This window comes from Amblyraja radiata, chromosome 19, assembly GCF_010909765.2.
Source record: "Amblyraja radiata isolate CabotCenter1 chromosome 19, sAmbRad1.1.pri, whole genome shotgun sequence".
Classification (NCBI taxonomy): domain Eukaryota; kingdom Metazoa; phylum Chordata; class Chondrichthyes; order Rajiformes; family Rajidae; genus Amblyraja; species Amblyraja radiata.
Window position 1 is genome coordinate 32,561,075 of NC_045974.1, and position 26,847 is coordinate 32,587,921.

A 26,847-nucleotide genomic window follows, 5' to 3' on the forward strand; every position below is an offset into this window, starting at 1 on the left:
TGAAAGGATTTAGAAACATAGAAACATAGAAATTAGGTGCAGGAGTAGGCCATTCGGCCCTTCGAGCCTGCACCGCCATTCAATATGATCATGGCTGATCATCCAACTCAGTATCCCGTACCTGCCTTCTCTCCATACCCTCTGATCCCCTTAGCCACAAGGGCCACATCTAACTCCCTCTTAAATATAGCCAATGAACTGGCCTCGACTACCCTCTGTGGCAGAGAGTTCCAGAGATTCACCACTCTCTTTGTGAAAAAAGTTCTTCTCATCTCGGTTTTAAAGGATTTCCCCCTTATCCTTAAGCTGTGACCCCTTGTCCTGGACTTCCCCAACATCGGGAGCAATCTTCCTGCATCTAGCCTGTCCAACCCCTTAAGAATTTTATAAGTTTCTATGAGATCCCCTCTCAATCTCCTAAATTCTAGAGAGTATAAACCAAGTCTATCCAGTCTTTCTTCATCATTCTTCTTTGAAGACACAACCCTGGCAGTCAGTTCAGTAACTTAACCACCATGCTCCCACTCCTCTTAATGGTTATGATTTGTGTGCTGCTCCCTTGTAACAACCAGATGCTTTGTGCATTCAATATTAGGCCCCCATTCAAAAAGGCACCAGTCACCTCAGTACTGCTTTGCTATAAGCTCATCAAAGCCGTGCGATTCATGATAAGATTAACCTATAGAATGGTGGTTGAGATTCTGCAAATGTGCATTTTTGAAGGAAACACTTGAAATCTTACAATGTTAAACTTACAATGTTTAGTTTATGTTTATGTCAAGTCAAGTCAAGTTTATTCGTCGCATACACATACGAGATGTGCAGTGAAATGAAAAGTGGCAATGCTCGCGGACTTTGTGCAAAATGACAAACAAACAAGCAACCAAACAAACTACAAACAGAATTGTAAGAAGGAAATGCAGATGCTGGAAAATCGAAGATAGACAAAAATGCTGGAGAAACTCAGCGGGTGAGGCAGCATCTATGGAGCGAAGGAAATAGGGAACGTTTCGGGTCAACGTTTCGACTCCGAAGAAGGGTTTCGACCCGAAACTTTGCCTATTTCCTTAGCTCCATAGATGCTGCCTCACCCGTTGAGTTTCTCCAATGTGTAGTTTATTGTCCCGTGCACCAAGATACAGTGAAAAGGTTTTTGTGTGTGCCATCTAGTCAAGCAGAAGGATTATACATCATTACAATCAGGCCACCCACAGTGTACAGGAATAACGTTTAGGGCAAAATAATAGTGAAAATGGATGGACAGTTGCTGTTAAAGTAATTGTTACTGAGAATAACATAACTGATGAATGATAGATCATTACAACTCTTTAGCTACAGTGCTTACACTTGGTCCATTATCAAAGTTTTATTGGGGGGAAATGGCTTAATTTTATTTAATATTTGTGGGAGGAGAAACATGAATAAGATGTTTTGTTTTCATGTTCAGAACCATTTATCATTAGAAAGTTACATGGATTTAAAACAAAAGCAAATGCTTTAACTTTCAACCTCATTTTATTCAGTTATTTCTTACAAACCCTTTCTCAGGCGATGTCAAAGTCATGGTTCCTCGGGTCTCATTATCCATCTTTCCCTCAGAATACTGATCATTAATCTTGTGTGGGGCCGAGTGAGTGGCAGCGGGCAATTCAAGTGTTGTAGCTCTAGCTCTATACAAGCGCGATCTTGTCTCTGCCTGACATCCACACATCCGTACTTCACATTTCCAGCTGTGACCACAGAACCATTACTCAGTGATAAGTAGGAAACTTGGCTTCTTCCCCCCCCCCCCCCCCCCCCCCTCCTCATCCAGGCCTATATAAGGCCATAGAGTCACTCCAGCTGTGAGAAGCTAACTCTGCATGATATTGGAAATCGAACCTGGGTGTTTTTACACACGGAATATTTACATGCAGGTGATCGTGTCTGCACTAAGATTGGGTCTGCACTAAGTGCAGAGCTGTGCTTATCTAAGTGTGATCACAGCTGCCACCTAGTGGGCAACACTGTAATTGGTGCTGGAGACTGAATCACCATTTTTAAGAGACAGGGAATCAAAGAAAATAGGTGCAGGGGTAGGCCATTCGGCACTTCAAGCCAGCACCGCCATTAAATATAATCATGACTGATCATCCAAAATCAGTACCCCATTCACTTGATTCTGTTAGTCCTAAGAGCTATATCTAATTCAGACCTCTGGAATATATTTAATATCATTTGGATTTAAATAAATGAGCAAGGACTTAGTAAAAGAAAAACTTTTTGTGGGATTTTGAAACTAATTATTTAGACTGCTTGTAGGACGGGAGAAGAAAGCTAGAAGGGGGAGAAGCAGGACAAAGCGTGGCAGGTAATATGTGGAAGGTACACAAAAATGCTGGAGAAACCCAGCGGGTGCAGCAGCATCTATGGAGCGAAGGAAATAGGCGACGTTTCGGGCCGAAACCCTTCCTCAGACTGATGTGTGGATGCTGCTTCTTGGAACAAAGGCCAGAGATAAAAGCAGAAGGTGTGAGACAAGATTGGAAGAGTTACGCACTGCGAAGCTAGAGGGATGAAAGTAGCAGGAGGGGAGGGAGCTTTGGGGAGGAATAGTTTGGAGTCGAGGTGGGGCACCGTTGGTAAAAATAGCAGTGTGTGGAGAACGTGAGGGTGGGGTATGAGGGAGTGGGAGTTGGTAGGAAGTTACCTACTATTGGAGATTTCAATGTTCATACATAAGCTACCCTAGGAACAGCACCTCATAATCCACTTTGGTAGCTTACAGTATGAACACTAAATTCTCAAGATTTAGGTAACCTCCCAACCCCTGCCCTCACACTTCTCCCCCACCCCCATTTTTTCGTCACCCTCCCTCTACCTCTCCTCCCCTGTACCTCACTTAGAATCCCATCTATTCTTTAATCCTGTCTCACACCTTCTTTTATCTCTGGTTCTTTGTTCCAACCATCTGCCTATCAAAAACTCCCCTCACCTCCATCCACCGATTTCCTGTCATGTTTTGTCCTGCTTCCCCCCTCATCTGGGACGACAGATGGCACAATGGGCTAAGTGTTCGGCTGGCAACCGGAAGGTAGCCGGTTCGAATCCCGCTTGGAGTGCATACTGTCGTTGTGTCCTTGGGCAAGACACTTCACCCACCTTTGCCTGTGTGTGAGTGATTGGTGGTGGTCGGAGGGGCCGTAGGCGCAGATTGGCAGCCACGCTTCCGTCAGTCTGCCCCAGGGCAGTCTGTGGCTACAGAAGTAGCTTACCACCACCGAGTGTGACTGAGGAGTGAATGAATAATGCGATGTAAAGCGCCTTCAGATTCAGATTCAATTTTAATTGTCATTGTCAGTGTACAGTACAGAGACAACGAAATGCATTCAGCATCTCCCTGGAAGAGCGACATAGCAAATGTATTTGAATAAATAATAATAAGTGATAATAAGTGTCCGGGGGGTGGGGGGGTGATTGGCAGTCACCGAGGTACGTTGTTGAGTAGAGTGACAGCTGCCGGGAAGAAGCTGTTCCTGGACCTGCTGGTTCGGCAACGGAGAGACCTGTAGCGCCTCCCGGATGGCAGGAGGGTAAACAGTCCATGGTTGGGGTGAGAGCAGTCCTTGGCGATGCTGAGCGCCCTCCGCAGACAACGCTTGCTTTGGACAGACTCAATGGAGGGGAGCGAGGAACCGGTGATGCGTTGGGCAATTTTCACCACCCTCTGCAATGCCTTCCGGTCGGAGACAGAGCAGTTGCCATACCATACTGTGATGCAGTTGGTAAGGATGCTCTCGATGGTGCAGCGGCCTTGAGTATTAGAAAGGCGCTATATAAATCCCATCCATTATTATTATTATCTGTATTTCCTCTCCCCTCCACAATCAGTCTGAAGAAGGGTCTCAACCCAAAATGTCACCTTTTCGTGTTCTCCAGAGATGCTGCTTGGCCAGTTGAGTTACTCCAGCACTTTGTCACCTTTTGTGTACTAACCGGCATCTGCTGCTTCTTGTTTCTGTAGAAAAAAATCATGTTAAATAATAAATTTTTAAGATCACAGAAATTTGAAAGAGTATGTTTCAACTTTGTTTTATGATGAGTATTTTTGAAGACAGTTTCTGCTAATGATCTCTGCCAATGAATCACTGTCAAGGGCTTCTCTTCCCATTATCACATGTAGCCCAAGTGCCTGTGCCGCTCTTATTTCATATTCATGTTTCCCCTCAGCATAAGGTCTGAGATTACATACATCCTCAGTTTCGATATGGACCTTGATGATGCCCAGTTCTCCCTCTCTCCCAGTTCTGTTAACCCTCTCCATTGCCGTTGAATTGGCAGACAGTTTAAGTGGCATCGTGCTGCTTGAGCAGAAATGGATAGGACAAGTATAGAGGAAATCGGGCCAAACGTAGGTAGGTCGGACCACTGTAGATGGGGCATCTTAGCCGATGTGGGCAAGTTGGGCAGAAGTGCCTGCTTCCACGCCAAAGAACTCTATGATTCTATGAGATGTACAATGTCACCGTAATCAAATGCCAGGACCAATTCTACTCCACAGTCATCAATCCACCTCTAGTCCTGTCCAACTCCTGCTCTCCACACCTCGAACATCTGGCGGTGAAGTGCCATCCCTTCTACCTCCCAAGAGAATTCACCTCCGTTATCCTGACCGCGGTCTACATCCCACCCCAGGCAGACGTCCGTCTGGCACTGGAGGAGCTGCACGCCGTGGTCAACAAACACCAGACGTCTTACCCAGAGGCATTTACCACCATTGCTGGGGACTTCAATAAGGCGAACCTCAAGAAATCACTCCCCAACTTCCACCAACATGTCTCCTGCTGCACCAGAGGACCTAACACCCTCGACCACTGCTACACCACCATCAAGAATGCCTATCGTTCTATCCCTCGCCCTCACTTCGGTAAGTCCGACCATACCGCGGTGCTGCTTCTTCCTGCCTACAGGCAGCAATTGAAGAGCGCACCCCCAGAAGTGAGGACAGCACAGAGCTGGTCGGGGGGGGGGGGGGGGCAGAAGAACTACTCCAGGACTGTTTGGAGTTTGTAGACTGGGCAATGTTCAAGGACTCGGCAACGGACTTGAACGAATACGCCACAGTCGTTACAGACTTCATAAAGAAATGTGTGGAGGACTGCATCCCTACAAAAACCTTCCGAGTGTTTCTCAATCAGAAACCTTGGATGAACTTTGAGATTCGCACTCTTCTAAAGTCCAGACACAGGGTATTCATGTCCGATGATACAGTGGCCTACAAGAAGTCCAGATACGACTTTGGTAAGGCCATCAAAAAGGCCAAAAGGGACTTCTGCTCCAAACTGGAGGATGAGACAGATGTTCGGCAGCTGTGGCAGGGCCTGAATGCAATCACCTCCTACAAGGCGAAACCAGGAGGCAGCTCGAATGTCGGTGAAACATCACTCCCTGACGAGCTCAATGCGTTTTACGCACGCTTTGACAGGGAGAATACTGATGTGCCTTCCCGATCCCCCATTCGCTGTGATGGCATTTCAGTCTCAGTCACAGAGGCCGACGTCAGGAAATCCTTCAGAGGGGTGAACCCCCGAAAAGCACCTGGTCCTGATGGTATACCCGGTCGTGTTCTAAAAACCTGTGCGGACCAACTGCCGGGAGTTTTTACGGACATTTTCAACCTCTCACTTCTGAGGTCTGAGGTCCCCACCTGCTTTAAAAGGGCATCAATTATACCGGTGCCCAAGAAGAGTAAGGTGACGTGCCTCAATGACTATCGACCAATGGCGCTAACGCCGGTGGTGATGAAGTGCTTTGAGAGGCTGATCATGGAGCAAATCAACTCCTACCTCGACAAAAACCTGGACCCACTGCAGTTTGCTTACCACCACAACAGATCAACGGTGGATGCGATCTCGCTGGCCCTCCACTCCGCACTTGACCACTTGGACAACAAAAACTCATATGTCAGGCTGTTATTCATCGATTACAGCTCGGCATTCAACACAATCATCCCCTCCAAACTGGTTACCAAACTCGCAGAACTGGGTCTCTGCGCATCCTTCTGCAACTGGATCCTCGACTTCCTCATCCACAGACCACAGTCTGTTCGTATTGGTGGAAATGTGTCAATCAGCACGAGAGCACCTCAAGGCTGCATGCTCAGCCCCCTGCTGTACTCACTCTATACGCATGACTGCGTAGCCAACCACAGTGCGAACTCCATCATCAGGTTCGCTGACGACACCACTATTGTGGGGCGTATCATTGAGGGGGATGAGTCAGAATATAGAAGGGAGATCGAGCAACTGTCCATATGGTGCCAGCGCAATAACCTGGCCCTCAACACCAGCAAAACCAAGGAACTGATTGTGGACGAGGAAGGAGTAGGAGGGGGACCCACAGCCCCATTTATATCAACGGGTCGATGGTTGAAAGGGTCAAGAACTTCAAATTCCTGGGCGTGCACATCTCTGAAGATCTTTCCTGGTCCGAGAACACTAACGCAATTACTTCCTGAGAAGATTACGGAGAGTCGGTTTGTCAAGGAAGACTCTCTCTAACTTCTACAGGTGCACAGTAGAGAGCATGCTGACCGGTTGCATCATGGCTTGGTTCAGCAATTTGAGCACCCTGGAGAGGAAAAGACTACAAAAAGTAGTAAACACTGCCCAGTCCATCATCGGCTCTGACCTTCCTTCCATCGTGGGGATTTATCGCAGTCGCTGCCTCAAAAAGGCTGGCGGTATCATCAAAGACCCACAACATCCTGGCCACACACTCATCTCCCTGCTACCTTCAGGTAGAAGGTACAGGAGCCTGAAGACTGCAACAACCAGGTTCAGGAATAGCTACTTCCCCACAGCCATCAGGCTATTAAACCTGGCTCGGACAAACTCTGATTATTAATAACCACTTTCTGTTATTGCACTTTATCAGTTTATTTATTCATGTGTGTATATATTTATATCATGGTATATGGACACATTTATCTGTTTTGTAGTAAATGCCTACTATTTTCTGTGTGCTTAAGCAAAGCAAGAATTTCATTGTCCTATACAGGGACACATGACAATAAACTCACTTGAACTTGAACTTGAACTATATATAATGTTGCCGGATTTGTAACCAAAAGCCAGACATGACGACCTAGAGATGAGTTTAAATCCTGGACAATTTTGATGAAGCTATTTAAATATATCTGGAATTCTATCTCAAAACCTATTTGTTCTCCCCACGTTACCATCAATTCCGCCCAGATTTTATCACTCACTGCACTCAGGGACAATGCTTTGGTCAATAACCCTCGCAATTGGGATGTTGGAAGAAACTGGAGCATTCCAAGGAAACCCACGTGGTCACAGGAAGAACATCCTAACTGTATATGGACAGCACTCAAGGTTAGGATTGAGCTCAGGTCATTGGAGATGTGAAGCTATGTATCTGAGCCACGGTGCCACCAGGTTTAAGATTAATTCAGCAGGGGCAATACACTTTGCCTTCATCCCATGAAAGAAGAACAAAACAAAATCCGCACTATTAGTATGATCACCTAGTAACAAAATATTGCCCAAGCCTCAGCTCATCACCCCTCATTCACCCTTTGCCACCACTACAATCGACCAGATGAATGCCGAGATGGGCTAACCCGTGTTGTAAGAAGAACATTGGCATGGTAGTGATATTGTTGTGACATAGAGGCTCATCCTTCCTCCCAGAGTGTGGAGATGCAGTCCTCTGGGTCCCACACAAAGCAAAACAGGAATTGTTAATCTTATCTTTTCATACCTTGGTGTTACCTGACCCTCTTCATCACTTGTTAGGCTTGGCCTCCTATTCACAGCCGCACTGTGATCATCAGGACCATGTCATAAAGCACCACTGTGGCTGGTATATTTGATGTTTTCTCAATGGAGCAACAACTTGTATAAAGGGTAACTAACTTTAGAATGCAAAGTATCCATTTATCTAATTTCTGCTTGTTTAGAGTTTCGAGATACAGCATGAAAGCAGGCTCTTCGGCCCACCATGTTGGACAGTATTGAAGTTGTCCTTAAAGCACTGCCAGTTCCATGGGGCAAGCACCCGTCTGAGATAAAACTGGTCAATCGGATAAATCAAATTGCTAATGTAAAATACACCTCAAATGGCAGCCACAGTAGTACATCACCTCCATTGTAATTTGTAGATCAACATAGGATAATACAGATTTGAGACTGTCACCACAGATGCTGCTTGACCCATCGAGTTCTTCCCATGTTCATTCCAGATTTGAGACTGTTGTGTTTGAAGGACCAGTGCATTTTGACACCTTCTTGGGCACCATGCACAAGGATGCAAGGTACGATTTCATTAAATAGGTGCCGATCAAGCTGTGGCATGTGGATTGATGCTGGATGGAGCTCTAGTGACCCAATACCTGCACAGTCAATGGCGCAAAAACAAAATCCAGCAGACGTTGGAAATATGAAATAAAAAAATAAGTACTCAGCAAGTTTGGATGGTGAAATAGAGTTAACAGTTCAGACCAAACACTTTTCTATTGATGATTAGTCTTTGAAGTGAAAATTTAACTTGTTTTCTTCCTCCACAGAGTATTTCTCACATTTTCTGTTTAAATTCACAATGAGACCCAGATCTTGAGGCACAATTGCGAATCTCTCCTGTTATAAGGTCATGTGATAGTAGCAGAATTAAGTCATTCAGCCCATTAAGTCTACTCCGCCATTCAATCATGGCTGATCTATCTCACCCACCAAACCCTATTCTCCTGTCTTCTCCCCTATAACCCCTAACACCCGTACTAATCAAGAATCTATCTCTGCCTTAAAAATATCCATTGACGAGGCCTCCACAGCCTTCTGTGGCAAAGAATTCCACAGATTCACCATCCTGTGACTAAAGACGTTCTTCCTCATCGCCTTCCTGAAGGAACATCCTTTAATTCTGAGGCTATGGCCACGAGTTCTAGACCCTCCCATTAGTGGAAACATCCTCTTCACATCCACTCTATCCAAGCCCTTCACTATTTGGTAAGATTCAATGAGGTCGCCCCTCATCCATCTAAGCTCTAACGAGTATAGGCTGTTGATGGAAAAAACAATGAAAACTATGTCAGTGAGGCTGTGCACTGTAGAGAGAGGCCACAGATTTATACAGCACAAAAAACAGACCCTGTAGCCCACCATATACATGCCAACCATTAATACTAATCCTGTCAGTCTGAAGAAGGGTTGTGACCCAAAACATCACCTATTCATGTTATCCAGAAAGGCTGCCTGACCCACTGAGTTACTCCAGCACTTTGTGTCATTTTTTGTAAACCAGCATCTGCAGTTCCTTGTTTCTTCAATACTAACCCTGTGCCTTGTTAAATGAATTGATTGCCAAGATACTTGTGAAATGTTGTGTGAGAACAAGTCTCCACTTCATCTTATGCTTGTGTTCCTGATTGCAACTGTCAACTCGATGACAAATTATCACTCAGAGCCCCTTTCAACCTCACCTTAAACCCATGGCCTCTAGTTATAGACACCAAGGTGTGTTTAAAATATCACATATTGGGCAAAAATGGCGAAGTAAATAGGGGGGAGTCTGAAGACAGGGCTCAGCTCGAAACGTCACCTTTTCTCCAGAGATGCTGTCTGACCCGCTGCATTACTCCAGCTTGTTGTGTCTATCTTGGGGGAATAACAGGATTTGGCAGTCACCAGCAAACCATGATTACCTAATGTTTGATGAAGGGTTGTTGATCTGAAATATTAACCTTGTTGATTTCTCCCCAGATATTGTCTGACCTGCTGAATGATTGAACATGTTCAGCTTTTGTTTCAGATTTTTTAAATAATTATTGCCAGCCACGATGTGAAACACCTCTCCAACAAAATTAGTGGTAAAAACAAAAATATATATAATTTTATTCGTGAAAATAAACAGAGAGGAAAAGGAGCATACAAAAGAGGAGAGACAAGACCAAAGTGAAGGCGATTGCTTGCAATTTTTCAAAAGCTTTCTTTAAGTCTTTTTTTTCAAATACTTTATCTTCTTGGCTTCAAATCTTGGCTAAAAACAAATAATGATAATTCGCATCAATATTAGTACACACTATTCCATGGATACAATGAGATAACGATAATGTCAAAAATCAGCATATTTTTCCCAACCAGTACTTCAACATCATTAAACTACCAAGTATTGTTGAATGCACTTTAACTTTTAGGTGACATTGTGTTTTTTAAAAAGGTTTAAGAGTGTAGAATAAATCGCTGAAATGTCACATCTTTAGCAAGTTAAATTCTTGCTCACTGCATTAGTCCAAGATCTGAGTTCCTCTACATAGAGCCATAGAATCTTACACCTTGGAAACAGGCCCTTCAGCTCAACTAACACACACTGACCAACAGTCCCATCTACACTAGTCCCTCCTGCCAGTATTTGGCCCATATTCCTCTAAACCTGTCCTATCCATGTACCTGTCTAATTGTTTCTTAAAAGTTGCTATAGTCTCTTCCTCAACTACCTCCTCAGGCAGCTCGCTCCATACACCAACTGCCCTTTGTGTGAAAACGTTACTCCTTATATTCTTATTAAATCTTTCCCATTTCACCTTAAACCTATGTCCTCTGGTTCCTGATTCCCCTACTTTGGGCAAAAGACTCTGGGCGTCAACCCGACCTATTCCTCTCATGATTTTATACACCTCTATAAGATCACCTCTCATCTTCAGGCGCTCCAGGACATAAAGTCCCAGCCTGCTCAACCTCTGCCTATAGCTCAGACCCTCTAGTCCTGGCAACATCCTTGTAAATCTTCTCCATACCCTTTCCAGCTTGACAGCATCTTTCCTATAACATGGTGCCCAGAACTGAACACAACACTCTAAATGTGGCCTCACCAACATCTTATATAACTGCAACATGACCTCCCAACTTCTAAATTCGTGTTTTACTCTCCTTGAGAAAATGATAGTTAAGTGTTGCTTCAAAGAGAAACAAAAAATCCTTCTTAATAAAGGGGGTGAGTGTGTGTATAAGTGTCAGTGCGAAGAAGGGTCTCGACCCGATACGTCACACATTATTTTTATCCCGAGATGCTGACTGTCCTGCTGAGTTAAGGGCCTGTCCCACTTGGGCGTCATCTGCGTGTCATTTACGCGACATCCTAAAAATTGGTTGGCACGTCATGACGCATGGTGAGGCGTGGTGGTGCGTGGTGGTGCATGGTAACGCGCGTCACCCCAGGATTTTGTGAGGCTCAAAATCCTCACGCGCCACCTGCGTGATGTATCCCTTGCGCATGCTGACGACATACGCTGACGTACTGATGGTGTACGTGTAGCGCATGGTGACGCATGGTTACGCATGAACGTTGCCTATGCTAATTTATTATGCGTCACCATGCATCAACGTCTGTAACCATGGGCCGCCCGTATGCCGTCAGCGCGGCATTTGCGCGTCATTTGAGCGCCGCACCATGTGACCACCCGGGTTTAAAGCGCGTGTAGTTTTGAAAATTTCTCATCGTAGTATCCTTGATTTTCACTGGGAAAATCCTTGCCACGGAGATCGGACTAAGTACGAACGACATCGCAAATGGCTCCCAGGGCCCTCAGGAGCACTTGGCGCATGACTGTCGTACTGCTAGACGATTTTCGCGCGACTGTCGCGCGTCAGTCACTACCGGCCTGTCGCGTAAATGACGCGCAAATGGTGCCCAAGTGGGACAGGCCCTTATCTCCAGCATTTTGGGTCTATTTAGAGTATATACATATGTGTTTGATTGTGTTTGGGTGTCCGTGTTTGTATATGTACCCACATGCTCCGCATGTGTGTACGTGTGTGTGTGCATGTGTGTGTGCGTGTGTACGCACACATGTCCAAGCCTATGTATGTCTGTATAACTGTCGCAAATGAACATTTCTTTCTTTTAATTTTCCAGGGATATTTGAAGTTAGATTTATCATGAGACTGTATTGGAAATGTGCAGAGAAAATGAGATGTTTCCGGAAGCGTTCAACTATTCCACTGCTAGCTCTCCTTGCAATTTGTCTTCTTTTCCTCAATCTGTTTTTGGAAGAGGACAGATATGTAATGGTAAGATATGTAAATGGCTATGGTAATGTTGAAACTTGATCATGGTAATTTTCAGTGGCACGTTTCTAAGTAAATGAGCTATTTAATTCCATTAAGTCCATAGCCAGTAAAGCAGCACCATGACATAAATATTTATCTTTAAATCTGCAGTAATTTAAGTAATAACCACAATAATAACCACAAAATTGACTGTCAAATTTACAGATCATTTTGATTGTTGAGAAAATCAAGGTCAATCCCAGCTACTGTGTCCTAATTTTTATCAGAGCATTGCAGGTGGCTGCTTGTTCACTGGAATCATTTATATATTTTCCCTCTGACAATTATTTGACACTAATTTCCATTTCAATGGTCAGAATGTGTGCATATTCCTGACAGTTCCCTGGGTGAGGGGACTTTGAGGTCCCTCCAAGAGCACTGCTGCAATGTATTCAGACCCAATAATATTAATTTGTCATAGAACGGTAGTGCTGTCATATTGCTGGTGGAGCTGTTGCTTCTCAGCACCAGAGACTCGGGTTCAATCCTGACCTCAACTACAGTCTGTGTGGAGTTTGCATGTTCTCCCTGCAACCGTGAGTGTTTCCTCTGTGTGCTCTGGTTTCCTCCCACATCCCATGACTTGCAGCTTTGTATGTTAATTGGCCTCTGTAAATTGCCCTGGTGTGTCGAGAGTGGATGCGAAAGTGGGATAGCATAGAACTAGTGTGAATGTGTGATCGATGGTTGGCAGGGACTCGGTGGGGCCAAGAGGCTGCTTCCATGCTGGATCTTCCAATTAATCAGTCAATTCAATCAAAGCCATACCACGAATCCCAGACTCCACAATGGAAACCATTCACACCTTAAACCCACCATGCTGGCACATGGTACTATCCAATGTTGTGAAGAATGGGAAAAATGATTCTGACTGTCTGCCTTATCTATGCCACTGGTAATTTTATACACTTCTATCAGGTCTTCCCTCAAACTTCAACCTTCCGGAGAAAACAATCCTAGTAGGTCCAACCTTTCCCTGTAGCTAATACCCCCTAATTTAGGCATCATTGTGGTAAACCTCCTCAGCACAATTTCCTAAGCTCCACATCCTTCCTGTATTGGAGTCAACAAAACTGCATGCAATACCCCAAATGCAAACTAACCAAACTCCTATAAGCTGCATCATGACTTCCTGACTCAATGTCTTGACCAATGAAGGTAAGCATTTGCCTTCTTTAGCACTCTTTAACTACTTGGAATGGCACAGTGGCACATCGGTTGAGTTGCTGCCTTACAGCGCCAGAGACCAAGGTTCAATCCTGACTATGGGTGCTTTTTGTATGGAGTTTGTACATTCTCCCTGTGACCATGTGCGTTTTCCCTGCGTGCTCCGTTTTCCTCCCGTACCCCAAAGACATGCAGATTTGTAGGTCAATCGGCTTCTGTATATTGTCCCCAGTGTATAGGATGGAACTAGTGTATGGGTGATCACAGGACAGTGCGGACCCGGTGGGCCGAAGGGCCTGTTTCTATGCTGTATATCTAAAGTAAACTAAACTACTCATGTTGCCACTTTCAGCAAGTTATGGATGTACCCCAAGATCCCTCCATATATCTGTTTTACCCGAAAATCTAGAAAGTCACCGTAGACAGTTCCTCTCACATCTACCCCACCCTCAAAGTTTGCCCCAAACCCCCCTGCCATACTGTGGGGAAATGATTCTGCTCTTTTCAAACTGTATCAGAGCAGTATTCTCCTTACTCTATGAATTAATAATCCAATGAAGAATACCCGCTTTATCACCATCCTGAAAACTGTTTGACTTAATGCTGGTTTAAGTTGTTTAACTGTTGCTGCCAACCAACGGTTTGTTCCGTCATTTAAACTCCGTTGATGCCAGAAGCACTATTTTGGAAGGAACTACCGTTGTTGGTACGCAGTGCGGCAGACAAAATGTGTAAGAAGAAACTACAGATGCTAGTCTGAAGAAAGGTCTCGACCCGAAACGTCACACATTCCTCCTACTCCAGCATTTTGCGTCTATTTCCAGAGGCACTGTCGAAGCACAGCTATGCATCAGTGTTGATACAAGCGATGCGTTGCTACAATGTCGATATAATGCTGAAGAAAGGTCCCAACCTGAAACGTCACCTATTCATGACGCTGCCTGACCTGCGGAGTTAGTCCAGCTCTTTGTATCTTGTTATGCAACAATGTTAATGCTCTGGTTTGCTTTAGAACTGAACAAATTGTGGGTTGAAACTGCTTATAAAGTGAAGAATGCTCATCAATGTGAAACACTTCCTCCACTTCTCTTTCCATTTATGTTGCCTTTCCAGCTCTGAATGTCCAGAATTTTCCATTTAAATTTAGACTTGGGAACTGCACAGCTGTAATTAGAGCAGAAAACCAAGGATAGGTAGAATTTCAACTTCTAGGCTTCAATATTTAATGTGTTAAATGATTTGTTTTCCCTTATTTTTGCAGGAAGAAGGACGGAGGCTTTCGAGAGAAATGACTTCCCATCAACTTAACTCTGAAAAATATGTCCATACTTTCAAAGATCTAACTAACTTTTCTGGAGCAATAAATGTTACCTATCGTTATCTTGCAGGGTTTCCTATAGCTAGAAAAAGTGAGTTTGTTTCTAATATGCATGCAGTGATTTCACTCGAAGCACTTTGAGACAATCCATCAAAACACATCCTAGTTAAAATAAGCATTGCTTTAGCAATAACCTTTCTCTCATGTTTTTTGTGCAGAATATTTAACAATAGGACTCTCATCTGTCAAAAGAAAAAGAGGTAACTACCTACTAGAAACAATTAAATCCATTTTTGACCAATCCAGCTATGAAGAGCTGAATGAAATTATGGTTATTGTGCACTTAGCAGAGTTTGACCTGTCGTGGTGTGAAAATATCGTCCAAGACATCTCCAGAAAATTTGCCCACCACGTTATTTCTGGTCGACTGATGGTTATTCATACTGCTGAGGAGTACTACCCTAGTTTAGACGGCCTCAAAAGGAACTATAATGATGCAGAAGATCGTGTTAGATTTAGATCTAAGCAGAATGTAGATTATGCTTTTCTACTTAATTTTTGTGCTAATTTATCAGACTACTATGTAATGCTGGAAGATGATGTGCACTGCTCTAAAAATTTCCTATCTGCCATTAAAAAAGTAATTACCTCAAGAGAAGGCTCCTATTGGGTGACACTAGAGTTCTCCAAGTTGGGATATATAGGAAAGCTCTACCATTCATGTGACCTCCCACGACTGGCACAGTTTTTATTAATGTTTTATCAAGAAATGCCATGCGACTGGTTACTCATTCACTTCCAAGGATTGCTCGTCCAGAAAGATATCATCCGGTTCAAGCCTTCTTTGTTTCAGCACATGGGCTATTATTCTTCCTTCAGAGGGACTGAAAACAAACTTAAAGACGATGACTTTGAAGAGGACTCCTTTGATATCCCTGACAATCCGCCTGCAACTCTTTGTACAAACATGAATGTGTTCGAGCACTATGATCCCAGTAAAGCATACAGCAGCGTAGAGGAATACTTCTGGGGGAAATCGACTTCCGCTGGAGATTACTTTGTTATTGTACTTGACAAACCTGCTAAAATTGATAAACTGAAAATCCAAACTGGCACGGATGATAGACAAAATGACATTTTGCATCACGGAAGGCTGGAGGTGGGCCAACACTTGCTGATAGTGAGAAAGGAAAAGCATTGTTCTAGCTACACAACACTGGGGGAATTTCAACGTGGAAACATTGAGATAAAGAATATTGGTCACAAGGTCAAATTTGACATTCACTGTATCCGAATACTGGTAACAGAAAATCAAAAGGAATGGCTGATTATTAGAAGTATCAGCATTTGGACCAGTCAGGCAACCATTTAGAAGGTTATCTCATAAGAATCAATAAAAGGCTTTTGTAAATCAGACTACAAAATCAAGGCAGCTGCTCAAAAGGTATCATTTTGTGTACATTGTCATAATAAATGGTTTGGAATTGAAGCACCTTATTTCCTAAAAAAAATCCCAAAAGGTTCATTATGAGAGAGAACTAAGAGTATACTGGAATAATTGTGAAACTTAAATGTGCGATTCTCGTGACGAATTGTTTAAGCAGCTCATCTATATTTCCTATCTGCTATTTAGTGGATGTCCTAGACAAGAACATTAATTGTCAAGCCCTTGCTAAAGCAGCAGAGAGGAGGTCTGGACAAATTATCAAGAATTAGTGGTGTTCCACAGTATAAATTCAAACATTTGTTGATCTATTTCTTCTGCTATTTTAAATTTCCCAAAAGTGGGTATGTGATTAAAATTAACATAATTTATTCTGAGGAACAGTTTATATTCTGCAGCATTATTTTTTCATCTGGTTAAATCTTATTTTCACTCTATATGTGTAACAGAATGTCGATCTTGTGCAAATTAAGTATCAGACTGTTTAAATTATTTTCTACAGCAATTGAAATTTTATTGATGAGATATTCATTCTGAAAGTCAATTTCACAATTAAGATTATCAATATAGTGGAACATTTCTTGTTGGTTTCTTTATATGAACAAAATGGATGCTCTTTAACCATGTCACATTTCGATAAGCAGTAATTCACTATGCTTTATCTACTAAGACAAAATTATTGTCTTTCTACTCAATATAAAAAAATATAGTAGTTTAAAGTCAAGAATAATTTAAAAAAATGAAAACCGACTGTCCAGTACAAAAGATTTTGGATTATCTTGAAGGGAATTTGAAAGTGAAAATTTCTAAAAGTATATTTATTTTTGTACGTCATCAATGTAATGTTAATCATTTAGAAAAAGTTCAATTTTGATTCTTTTTGAAGATTACTCAGTCATTATGAGTTTGCAGCTGTAAAGACAGAACAAAAAAAAATCATTTATTTCTATTGCCAATAAGTAACCCCTATAAGGGATTCTATTTGTTTTAGGTCATCGACGCATGCAAATGGGATGTAATAGCTGGTATATTGATGATCAAATATTCCATATCGAAAACTCAGAATGTCATCCTAATGTTACAATTGGTAATTCTGGTGCCACAACTCCATACCTATGTGTCCATTACATGGTCTCCCTTAATCTATGAAGATAGTGGTGCTGCAGTAAAAGTCACACATTATTCAATAATTACATGCAAGTTAAAAGCCGCAAAAAAAAAATTCAATATAGTAAGAATTAGGTGAAGGGCCTTTGCATACCTTTCAGAAAAACAGCCTAAATGCTTTCAATATTAATTAATGAAATAAGCCATTGAGCTTTGCAAATGGTACAAATAGATATTTCTCAGCACTGTGGAATGTGAAAAAGAATTAACTCCGATATTAATTATCCTATTTAATATTTCCGAACACTGAGACAAATGTCAGATATGGTATACCACCCACCTGACTTCAGTTTGTGAGACAGGCTTCTGATTTTGCAATAGTGTTAATCTATAGTGACTGGTGTAAATGGTCATTGCACCGGCTGATAGCACAAAAGGTAGCATTGATCTGCATTCTCCACAGTTTCCTCCTCATCCCCACTTTTGCAATGCCATCCGACAGATGAAACTTGTGTGCCTCCAATCAACATGGTCGCTGAATGACATTTGAACGTCCAAGTCTGTCAAACTTTCCTTTGTTGAAGGGCAAAGATGGGCGGAGATGGTATTTCCCCAGTTGGATTCTTGCTCCCACAATGAAAGGACAATAGTTCTAAAGGCCACCAGGATGAGAAGATTAAATCTCCTTCTCACATTTGTCTGTTCATCGAGGAAAAGTCACCAGTCTGCATTACTATTGTGTATTTCTCACTTAATTGTACCAAACAAAGAACAGTAATGTCAATAAAAACTTGGGAACAAGCAGTGTAAATCAAGCCCTAGAGGCTTATATAATTGCATTTTGTAACAAAATACTACTTGTCTGTCCAGAAATTGTAATTTGATTTGTATCGTCAGATACAATAATTTATGGTACGTCCTTGAATGTGTTTTATCTTAACTTTTGTAGGCAATGTGTCAACTGTTTTTGCACTTTGTTCAGTGATCAGTTTGTGAAGTCTTTTGACTGTAAAAGATGTTTTACTGTAAAATAATTCAGATCTGTTTTGAAGTGGTTTGCAACAGCAAAAATATAGCCACATGATGTTTCACAATTGATTGGTCACATAGTTTTTCACTTACCAAACAAGCATGTAAAACAAACAAATTATCTTGAAATGACTGACAAAATCAACAAGATGTTTCCATGACAGGAATTGCCTCAACTTCCCCTCTTACTGGTTGCACAAAACTATCAACACTATTGAGCAACAAAGGTACACAAAATTGCTGGGGAAACTCAGCGGGTGCAGCAGCATCTATGGAGCGAAGGAAATAGGCGACGTTTCGGGCCGAAACCCTTCTTCAGACTGATAGGGGGTGGGGAAAGAAAGAAGGACAAAGGGAGGAGGAGGAGGAGCCCGAGGGCGGGCGGATGGGAGGGTGGGGGGAGACAGCTAGAGGGTGAAGGAAGGGGAGGAGACAGCACGGGCTAGCCAAATTGGGAGAATTCAATGTTGATGCCATAGGGACGTAAGGAGCCCAGACGGAATATGAGGTGCTGTTCCTCCAATTTCCGCTGTTGCTCACTCTGGCAATGGAGGAGACCCAGGACAGAGAGGTCGGATTGGGAATGGGAGGGGGAGTTGAAGTGCTGAGCCACCGGGAGGTCAGGTAGGTTATTGCGGACTGAGCGGAGGTGTTCAGCGAAACGGTCGCCCAACCTACGCTTGGTCTCACCGATGTAAATCAGCTGACATCTAGAGCAGCGGATGCAGTAGATGAGGTTGGAGGAGATACAGGTGAACCTTTGTCGCACCTGGAACGACTGCTTGGGACCTTGAATGGAGTCGAGGGGGGAGGTGAAGGGACAGGTGTTGCATTTCTTGCGGTTGCAACGGAAAGTGCCCGGGGAGGGGGTGGTGCGGGAGGGAAGGGAAGAATTGACGAGGGAGTTGCGGAGGGAGCGGTCTTTGCGGAAGGCAGACATGGGGGGAGATGGGAAGATGTGGCGAGTGGTGGGGTCACGTTGGAGGTGGCGGAAATGGCGGAGGATTATGTGTTGTATTTGCCGGCTGGTGGGGTGAAAGGTGAGGACCAGAGGGACTCTGCCCTTGTTGCGTGTGCGGGGATGGGGAGAGAGAGCAGTGTTGCGGGGTATGGATGAGACCCTGGTGTGAGCCTCATCTATGGTGGCGGAGGGGAATCCCCGTTCCCTGAAGAACGAGGACATTTCCGATGCCCTGGTATGAAATGTCTCATCCTGGGAACAGATGCGGCGTAGGCGGAGGAATTGGGAGTAGGGGATGGAGGGGGCAGGGTGGGAAGACGTGTAGTCCAGCATATTCCGTCTGGGCTCCTTACGTCCCTATGGCATCAACATTGAATTCTCCCAATTTGGCTAGCCCGTGCTGTCTCCTCCCCTTCCTTCACCCTCTAGCTGTCTCCCCCCACCCTCCCATCCGCCCGCCCTCGGGCTCCTCCTCCTCCTCCCTTTGTCCTTCTTTCTTTCCCCACCTCCTATCAGTCTGAAGAAGGGTTTCGGCCCGAAACGTCGCCTATTTCCTTCGCTCCATAGATGCTGCTGCACCCGCTGAGTTTCCCCAGCAATTTTGTGTACCTTCGATATTCCAGCATCTGCAGTTCCCTTTTGAACACTATTGAGCATATCACCAGGCTTTTCCTGAAAGCTAGACAACAATCTCACTAAGACCAAGAGACAGAAGCCATTCAGCCTTTGTGCTAGTTCATAAGTTCATAAGGGATAGGAGTGGAATTAGGCCATTTGGCCCGTCAAGTCTAATCCGCCATTCCATCATGGCAATTCTATCTCTCCCTCCTAACTGCATTTACCTGCCTTCTCCCCATAACCACTGACACACATATTAATCAAGAATCTATCGATCTCAAATCTATCTTAAATATATCCACAGACTTGGTCTCCACAGTCAAGTCAAGTCAAGTTTATTTGTCACATACACATACGAGATGTGCAGTGAAATGAAAGTGGCAATGCTCGCGGACTTTTGTGCAAAAGACAAACAACCAAACAAACTATAAACACAATCATAACACACATATTCTTTTACATAATAAATAATGGAAGGAAAAACGTTCAGTAGAGTTAGTCCCTGGTGAGATAGGCGTTTACAGTCCGAATGGCCTCTGGGAAGAAACTTCTTCTCAACCTCTCCGTTCTCACCGCATGGCAACGGAGGCGTTTGCCTGACCGTAGCAGCTGGAACAGTCCGTTGCAGGGGTGGAAGGGGTCTCTCATGATATTGTTGGCTCTGGAGTTGCACCTCCTGATGTATAGTTCCTGCAGGGAGGCAAGTGAAGTTCCCATAGTGCGTTCGGCCGAACGCACTACTCTCTGCAGAGCCTTCTTGTCCTTGGCAGAGCAATTCCCAAACCAGATGGTAATGTTCCCGGACAAGATGCTTTCCACCGCCGCTGCGTAGAAGCACTGGAGGATCCTCGGAGACACTCTGAATTTCCTCAATTGCTTGAGGTGGTAAAGGCGCTGCCTTGCCTTACTCACGAGTGCTGAGGCGTGTGATGCCCATGTCATATCCTCGGAGATGTGGACTCCCAGATATTTAAAACAGTTCACCCTATCCACAGGATCCCCATTTATCCTCAATGCAGTGTACGTCCTCGGATGATGTGGCCTCCTAAAGTCCATGATCAGCTCCTTCGTTTTTTTGATGTTCAAGAGGAGGCTGTTATCCTGGCACGAAGAGTGCTAGACCAGCCACCTCCTCCCGGTGGGCCTTCTGTGACAAAGAATTTCACAGATGCACCATCCTCTGACTAAAGAAGTTCCTCCTCATTTCCTTCCTAAAAGAACATCGTTTAATTCTGAGGCTATGACCTCCAGTCCTGGACTCTCCCACTAGTGGAAACATCCTTGATAGATCTTTCTAATTGGCTTCATTGCCCTATACTTCCATAATGGAAGTTTTCCTCCTTTAGGTATTTATCCTGTTCCTTTTCGAAAGATAGTGTGATTCACCATCTAAGTGAGGGATATATTGCCATTGTTATGAAGTTATTGGAGTCTTATCCAGAAGTCTGGACTACAAATCCAGAGCAGAGATGAAAGTGAGCCAGAATGGGCTAGTAACGGTAAGCTAAAAGGCTGACACAGTAAGTACAAATGGGTTAAATCAGTAATGCTACTGACACAATCATACTGACAAGAAATCTGAGTTACACTGGTCCAGAGACACAAGTTCAAATCCCACCAGAGCAGTGGGAAAAATAGTTAAATTCATCTGGAATAAAAAGCTTACGCCAATAATGGCGACCATGAAACTAACCAGATTCACATAGAATATATATCTGGAGATAGACACAAAACGTTGGAGTATCTCAGCAGGACAAGCTGCATCTCTGGAGAAAAAGAATGGGTGATGTTTCGGGTCAAGACCCTTCTTATATATATCTAGTTCACTTATACACTTAGGGTCCAAGTTCATAACAAGTAGATAGAGTGGTAAAAATGGCAAATAGGTCGGGCCATAGTATATAAGAGCCAGGAAGTCAGGATGCAGCTGATAGAACTTTGGTCAGGCCACATTTGGAGTATTCCATGCAGTTTTGGTCACACCATTACAGGAAGGGTGCAGAAGAGGTTTACCAGAATAATGTATAGATTAGGGGGTAATGGCTACAGGGAGAGGTTGGGCAATTGTGGATTGTTTTCACTGGAATTCCAGAGATTGAGGGGAGACCTGACAGAAGTATATAAAATTATGAGAGACCTAGAGACCGTAGACAGTCAGAGTCTTTTCCCCTGGATGGAAATATTAAATACTAGAGAGCATTAAGGGGCTGTCCCACTTGGGCGACCTAATTGGCGAGTTTTGAAGAGTTTAGGAGAGTTTGAAAAAATGTCATGTTGAAGACCTCCTTCGACTATGTAGAAGACCTCCTTCGACTATGTTGAAGAGTAGCTTCGACTAGCAACGACTAGCTACGACTAACTTCGGGAAAATTGGACACCGAATAGTGGAGAGTGAAGACGGCCTCCTTCGATCTCCTTCAACCTCCCTTCGACCTCCCTTTGACTATGATGAAGACTATCTGTGACTACCTTCGACTACCCTCGATTACCTACGACTAACATGCTGACCTACTATGACCTACTAGGACCTACGACGACTAAACCTACGAGCAAAAAAAGTATCGATTTTTTCCATGTTGACCTTTTTTACTCGCGGGCATTTTTCAAGATGTTGAAAAATACGCCGTGACCTAGTTGAGGCCTTGAGTACACGGGGACCACTCTCGAGCATGAAGGAGAGTTACAAAGACCTCCTAGGACCTCGTGTCGACCATGCTGCGAGTATGAGTCGAGGGCAAACTCGCCAGAACTCGCGGATTAGGTCGCCCAAGTGGGACAGCCCCTTTTGTTTTAAGGTCAGTGTGGCAAAGTTTAAAAAGATGTGCAGAGCAAGTTTTTGTACATGAAGAGTGGTGAGTGCCTGGAACATGCTGCTGGAGTTGATGGTTGAGGTAGATGTGATAGTGGCATTCAAGAGACCTTTGTGCAGGCACATGGATATTCTGGGTATGGAAGCATGTGGATTATGTGTAGGTAGATAAGAAATGGTCTTAGTATCATGTTCACACAATGGTTGTGGGCCGAAGGGTCAGTTCAAATGCTGTACTGTTACATGTTCTATGTTCAATGAAAGAAATCTTACATGTTTTGACATGTATGTGACTCCAGACCCAACAATGCTCCCTATAAATGGCTTTGCAACTCCCTCTTCAGTGGCTATTAGGGATGGGCAATACATGCTTTGCTAGTGAATTCCACATTGTGAACAAACAAAAGAAAAATTCAACACAGGAGATTTGTGGGGAAAAAATTAGAGCACATGGTATTGGGGGTAGGGTATTGACATGGATAGAGAACTGGTTGGCAGACAGGAAGCAAAGAGTAGGAATTAATGGGTCCTTTTCAGAATGGCAGGTAGTGACTATTGAGGTGCCGCAAGGCTTGGTGCGGGGACCCAGGTTATTTACAATATATATTAACGATTTAGACGAGGGGATTAAATGTAAAATGAAAAATGTAAAAGTTTGTGGATGACACAAAGCTGGGTGGCAGTGTGAGCAGCGAGGAGGATGCTATGAGGCTGCAGGATGACTTGGAGAGGTTGGGCGAGTGGGCAAATGCATGGCAGACACAATATAATGTGGATAAATTTGATCTTATCCACTTTGGTGGCAAGAACAGGAAGGCAGATTATTGTCTGAATGGTGACAGGTTAGGAAAAGGGGAGGTGCAATGAGAACTGGGTGTGCTTGTACATCAGTCACTGAAAGTAAGCATGCAGGTACAGCAGGCAGTGAAGAAAGCTAATGGCATGTTGGTCTTTATTGCGGGAGGATTTGAGTTTAGGAGCAAGGATGTCCTACTGCAGTTGTACAGGGCCCTGGTGAAACCGTACCTTGAGTATCGTGAGCAATTTTGGTATCCTAATTTGAGGAAGGATGTTATTGCTATTGAGGGAGTACAGCATAGGTTCACCAGATTAATTCCCGGGATGGCAGGACTGACATATGATGAAAGAATGGGTCGACTTGGCTTGTATTTACTGGAATTTAGAAGGATGGGATCTTATAAAAACATATAAATTCTTGGTTGGACAGGCTAGATGCAGAAAAAATGTTCCCGATGTTGTGCAGTACAGAACCAGGGGGTCACAGTTTAAGAACAAGGGGTAGGTCATTTAGGACTGAGATGAGAAAAAAAAAAATCACCCAGACAATTGTGAATCTGTGGAATTATCTGCCACAGAAGGCAGTGGAGGCCAAACCCCTGGATGTTTTCAAGAGAGAGTTAGATTCAGCTCTTAGGGCTAATGGAATCAAGGGATATGGGGAAAAAACAGGAACGGGGTACTGATTTTAGATGATCAGCCATGATCATATTTAATATTGATGCTGCCTCGAAGGGCCGAATGGCCTATTCCTGCACTTATTTATCCATGTTTCTATGTTTCTAAATCTCCCACCTTCTCATCAAGCCATGCACTCTGTTTCAGATTGCCATGTAAAAATTATTTCATCTGCCCATATTTCCAATGATAATAGTTTTCAGTGCTCTATACAGAATGCAACTATTAAGTCATTACGTAAGGTAAGTTAAATGACAAGACAAGACAAGACAAGATACATTAATTTGTTCCCGAAACCCCCGCTGTCGCCGCTACGGCGGCCCAATGTTCAGGCCCTCTCGCCGGGGTGATGGAAGTCCGACGTCGGGACTGGAGGACATCCTCAGCGGCTTGGATATCCGAATCGGCCACCTCCTACAGGAGTTTGCGGCTCCCGAAGTCCACAGGCCGCGCTGGGCGGAGATTCAATGCTGGCGGCCCTCGGCAAAGGGCCCCAGGACTCCGCGATGTTAAAGTCAGCGCCGCCCGCGCTGGGAACTCCGCAAACCACAGCTTCCTTGAAAAGGAAATATGGGTACCAAAGCATGATAGTATTTTAAAGATAGACACAAAAAGCCGGAGTAACAGCAGGTCAGACAGCATCTCTAGAGAAAAGGAATAGGTGACGTTTCGGGTCAAGACCCTTCCTCAGACTGAAGAAGGGTCTCGACCCGAAACGTCCCCTTCGGTTTAAACCAACATCTGCAGTTCCTTCCTACAAAGTACTTTAAAGGTGCCTTGCTAGTACATGTGTAGTATTGATGTTTCCTCTCAGACAAATATTGAAGCAATAGAACACCTAAAGCATTATTCAAAGCCTGGAAGCCTAAAGAAGTGTCATTGCACATAAACCATTGTAAATTTGCCAAGAGACTGTGTACATATCTAACGTATGGTTCTATTCACCCAAACACAAACATTTATTATCTTGTCCATTTATAATTAAGAAATATCAACACAACACTGACTATGTGAAAATCTAAATTAATTTAGTAAAGTTTGCACACCATAGTCTCAACTCCTGTTGCAAGGCAGCTGTAATGAAACATAGTGAGTATTTAGACCTTAGACTTTATTTTAGGCTTTAGAGATGCAGCACAGAAACTGTCCCTTCCGCTCTGACCAGCAATCACCCCGTACACTAGCACTATTCTACACATTAAGGAAAATCTATAATTTTGTTTATCGAAGCCAATTAACATACAAACCTGTACGTCTTTGGCAAGTGGGAGGAAATGGGAGCACCCGGAGAAAACCCATGCAATCACAGGGAGAACGTACAAACTCCGTACGCACAGCACCTGTAGTCAGGATCTAACTTGGGTCTCTGGCGCTGTAAGGCAGCAAATCTAACGCTGCGCCACCGTGCCATCCATATTTATTAAATAAAAGCAGGGTTCACAAATGGAAGCAAATGAAAAATAAAACACAACTCCATCTTAATCATTATTCCGAAACGTGATTATGATCGTCGAAGACTATTAAACAGTCATAGAACAAACGGAAAATGCTGATACTAACTTATGTTTATCAAAGGAAATAAAAGAGTTGTCAAAGAGCGTTATATCCAAACTCACTACACCGCTGCCTGGGACGGGGCCGTCAAGCAGCAAAGTATCCCACAAGGGCACAGTCAAGGGAAAGGAGCTTGCTTGATGGACAGCTTGTGAACATGTATTTTCCAGACTACATTTCCAAGTTCTGTGTACCAAGCATGTAGATTCATCAGATTATGCAGTTGCAGTACAGGCACAGTATTATTCTGCTAGCCATGTACTGAAGCATGTGGAGAACTGCGGCTAGTTTTATCTTTCTTTCCGTTGTATTAAGCTGTTTTGCATTATCCTTGCATCTCTGCATCCCAGCTACTTCGCTCAGCCACTGTAACACACCACAAGCCTCCAAAACACTGTCAAGAGCAGCAAGATTGATTTCAGCAGCAGAATCCCATGTGGTTAGAACCTGATGGGCACATTCTTTCCTTGTTTGCAAATGACAGCAATAATACCTTTGAACATTGCAAAAACCCTAACCATCTGCTGCTGAGCCCTGACTAGTTTGTGATAGCTTCTGCATGATGTTACTGCTCAAGGTAAGATAAATTCCACCTTTGTCATTTCACTCAGGTCGCGTCAAGTTTATTGTCATATACACAAACATAGAGAGACAATGAAAATCTTGTTTGAAGCAGCATCACAGACACATAGACTACCGATAAAAGCATACAACAGTCATTAATTATACAAGGCAGCGAAAAAGAAAAAGACCATGCAAAAAGACGTTAGTTGTGCAAAAACACAATTATTATGTAAGTCCATGGTAGTGCAAGACATGTACGTCGTGTTCCCTACCCAAGGTAAGGTTAGCGTTCTGCAGGTCAGTTCAAGAAAGACGACTGCAGGAAAATAGCTGTTCCTGAGCCTTGTGATGAGGGGTTTCAGGCCTGACTGATACCAGCAGAGGAACAAGAGCATGGTCTGAATGGGAGGGATTCTTGATGATAGATGCTGCTTTCTTAAAGCAGCACCTCATGTAGTTCGATGGCAAGCGGGTTACGCCCATGGTGAACCGGGTTGAGTCCATCACTCTCTGAGGCCCCTGCTCTCCTGCATGTTGGAATGGCTGTACCCAGCCATAATGCAACTAGTTGGGATACTTTCATCAGTGCATCTATAGAAGTTTGTTAGTATTCTGTGACATGCAGAATCTCTAAATTTCCAAGAAGGTAGAGGTGCTACTTGCTTTCTAGATTCTTGGAGAGCAATGGGAATG

At 43.8% G+C, this 26,847-nt stretch overlaps 1 protein-coding gene across 4 annotated transcripts in view; it reads left to right on the plus strand.

Annotated features, from left to right (window-relative positions):
- The window catches only part of mgat4c (MGAT4 family member C), a 399,922-nt gene extending 381,685 nt beyond the window's left edge, over window positions 1-18,237 (plus strand). For all 4 annotated transcript variants that reach the window (XM_033038190.1, XM_033038189.1, XM_033038191.1 and 1 more), the window contains 3 exons: window positions 11,914-12,068; window positions 14,536-14,683; window positions 14,811-18,237. In XM_033038190.1, the coding sequence (XP_032894081.1) occupies window positions 11,937-12,068; window positions 14,536-14,683; window positions 14,811-15,964 (1,434 nt within the window). In that variant the 5' untranslated portion in view covers window positions 11,914-11,936 and the 3' untranslated portion in view covers window positions 15,965-18,237. The remainder of the gene's footprint in view (window positions 1-11,913; window positions 12,069-14,535; window positions 14,684-14,810) is intronic.
- Window positions 18,238-26,847: the final 8,610 nt, after the last annotated feature.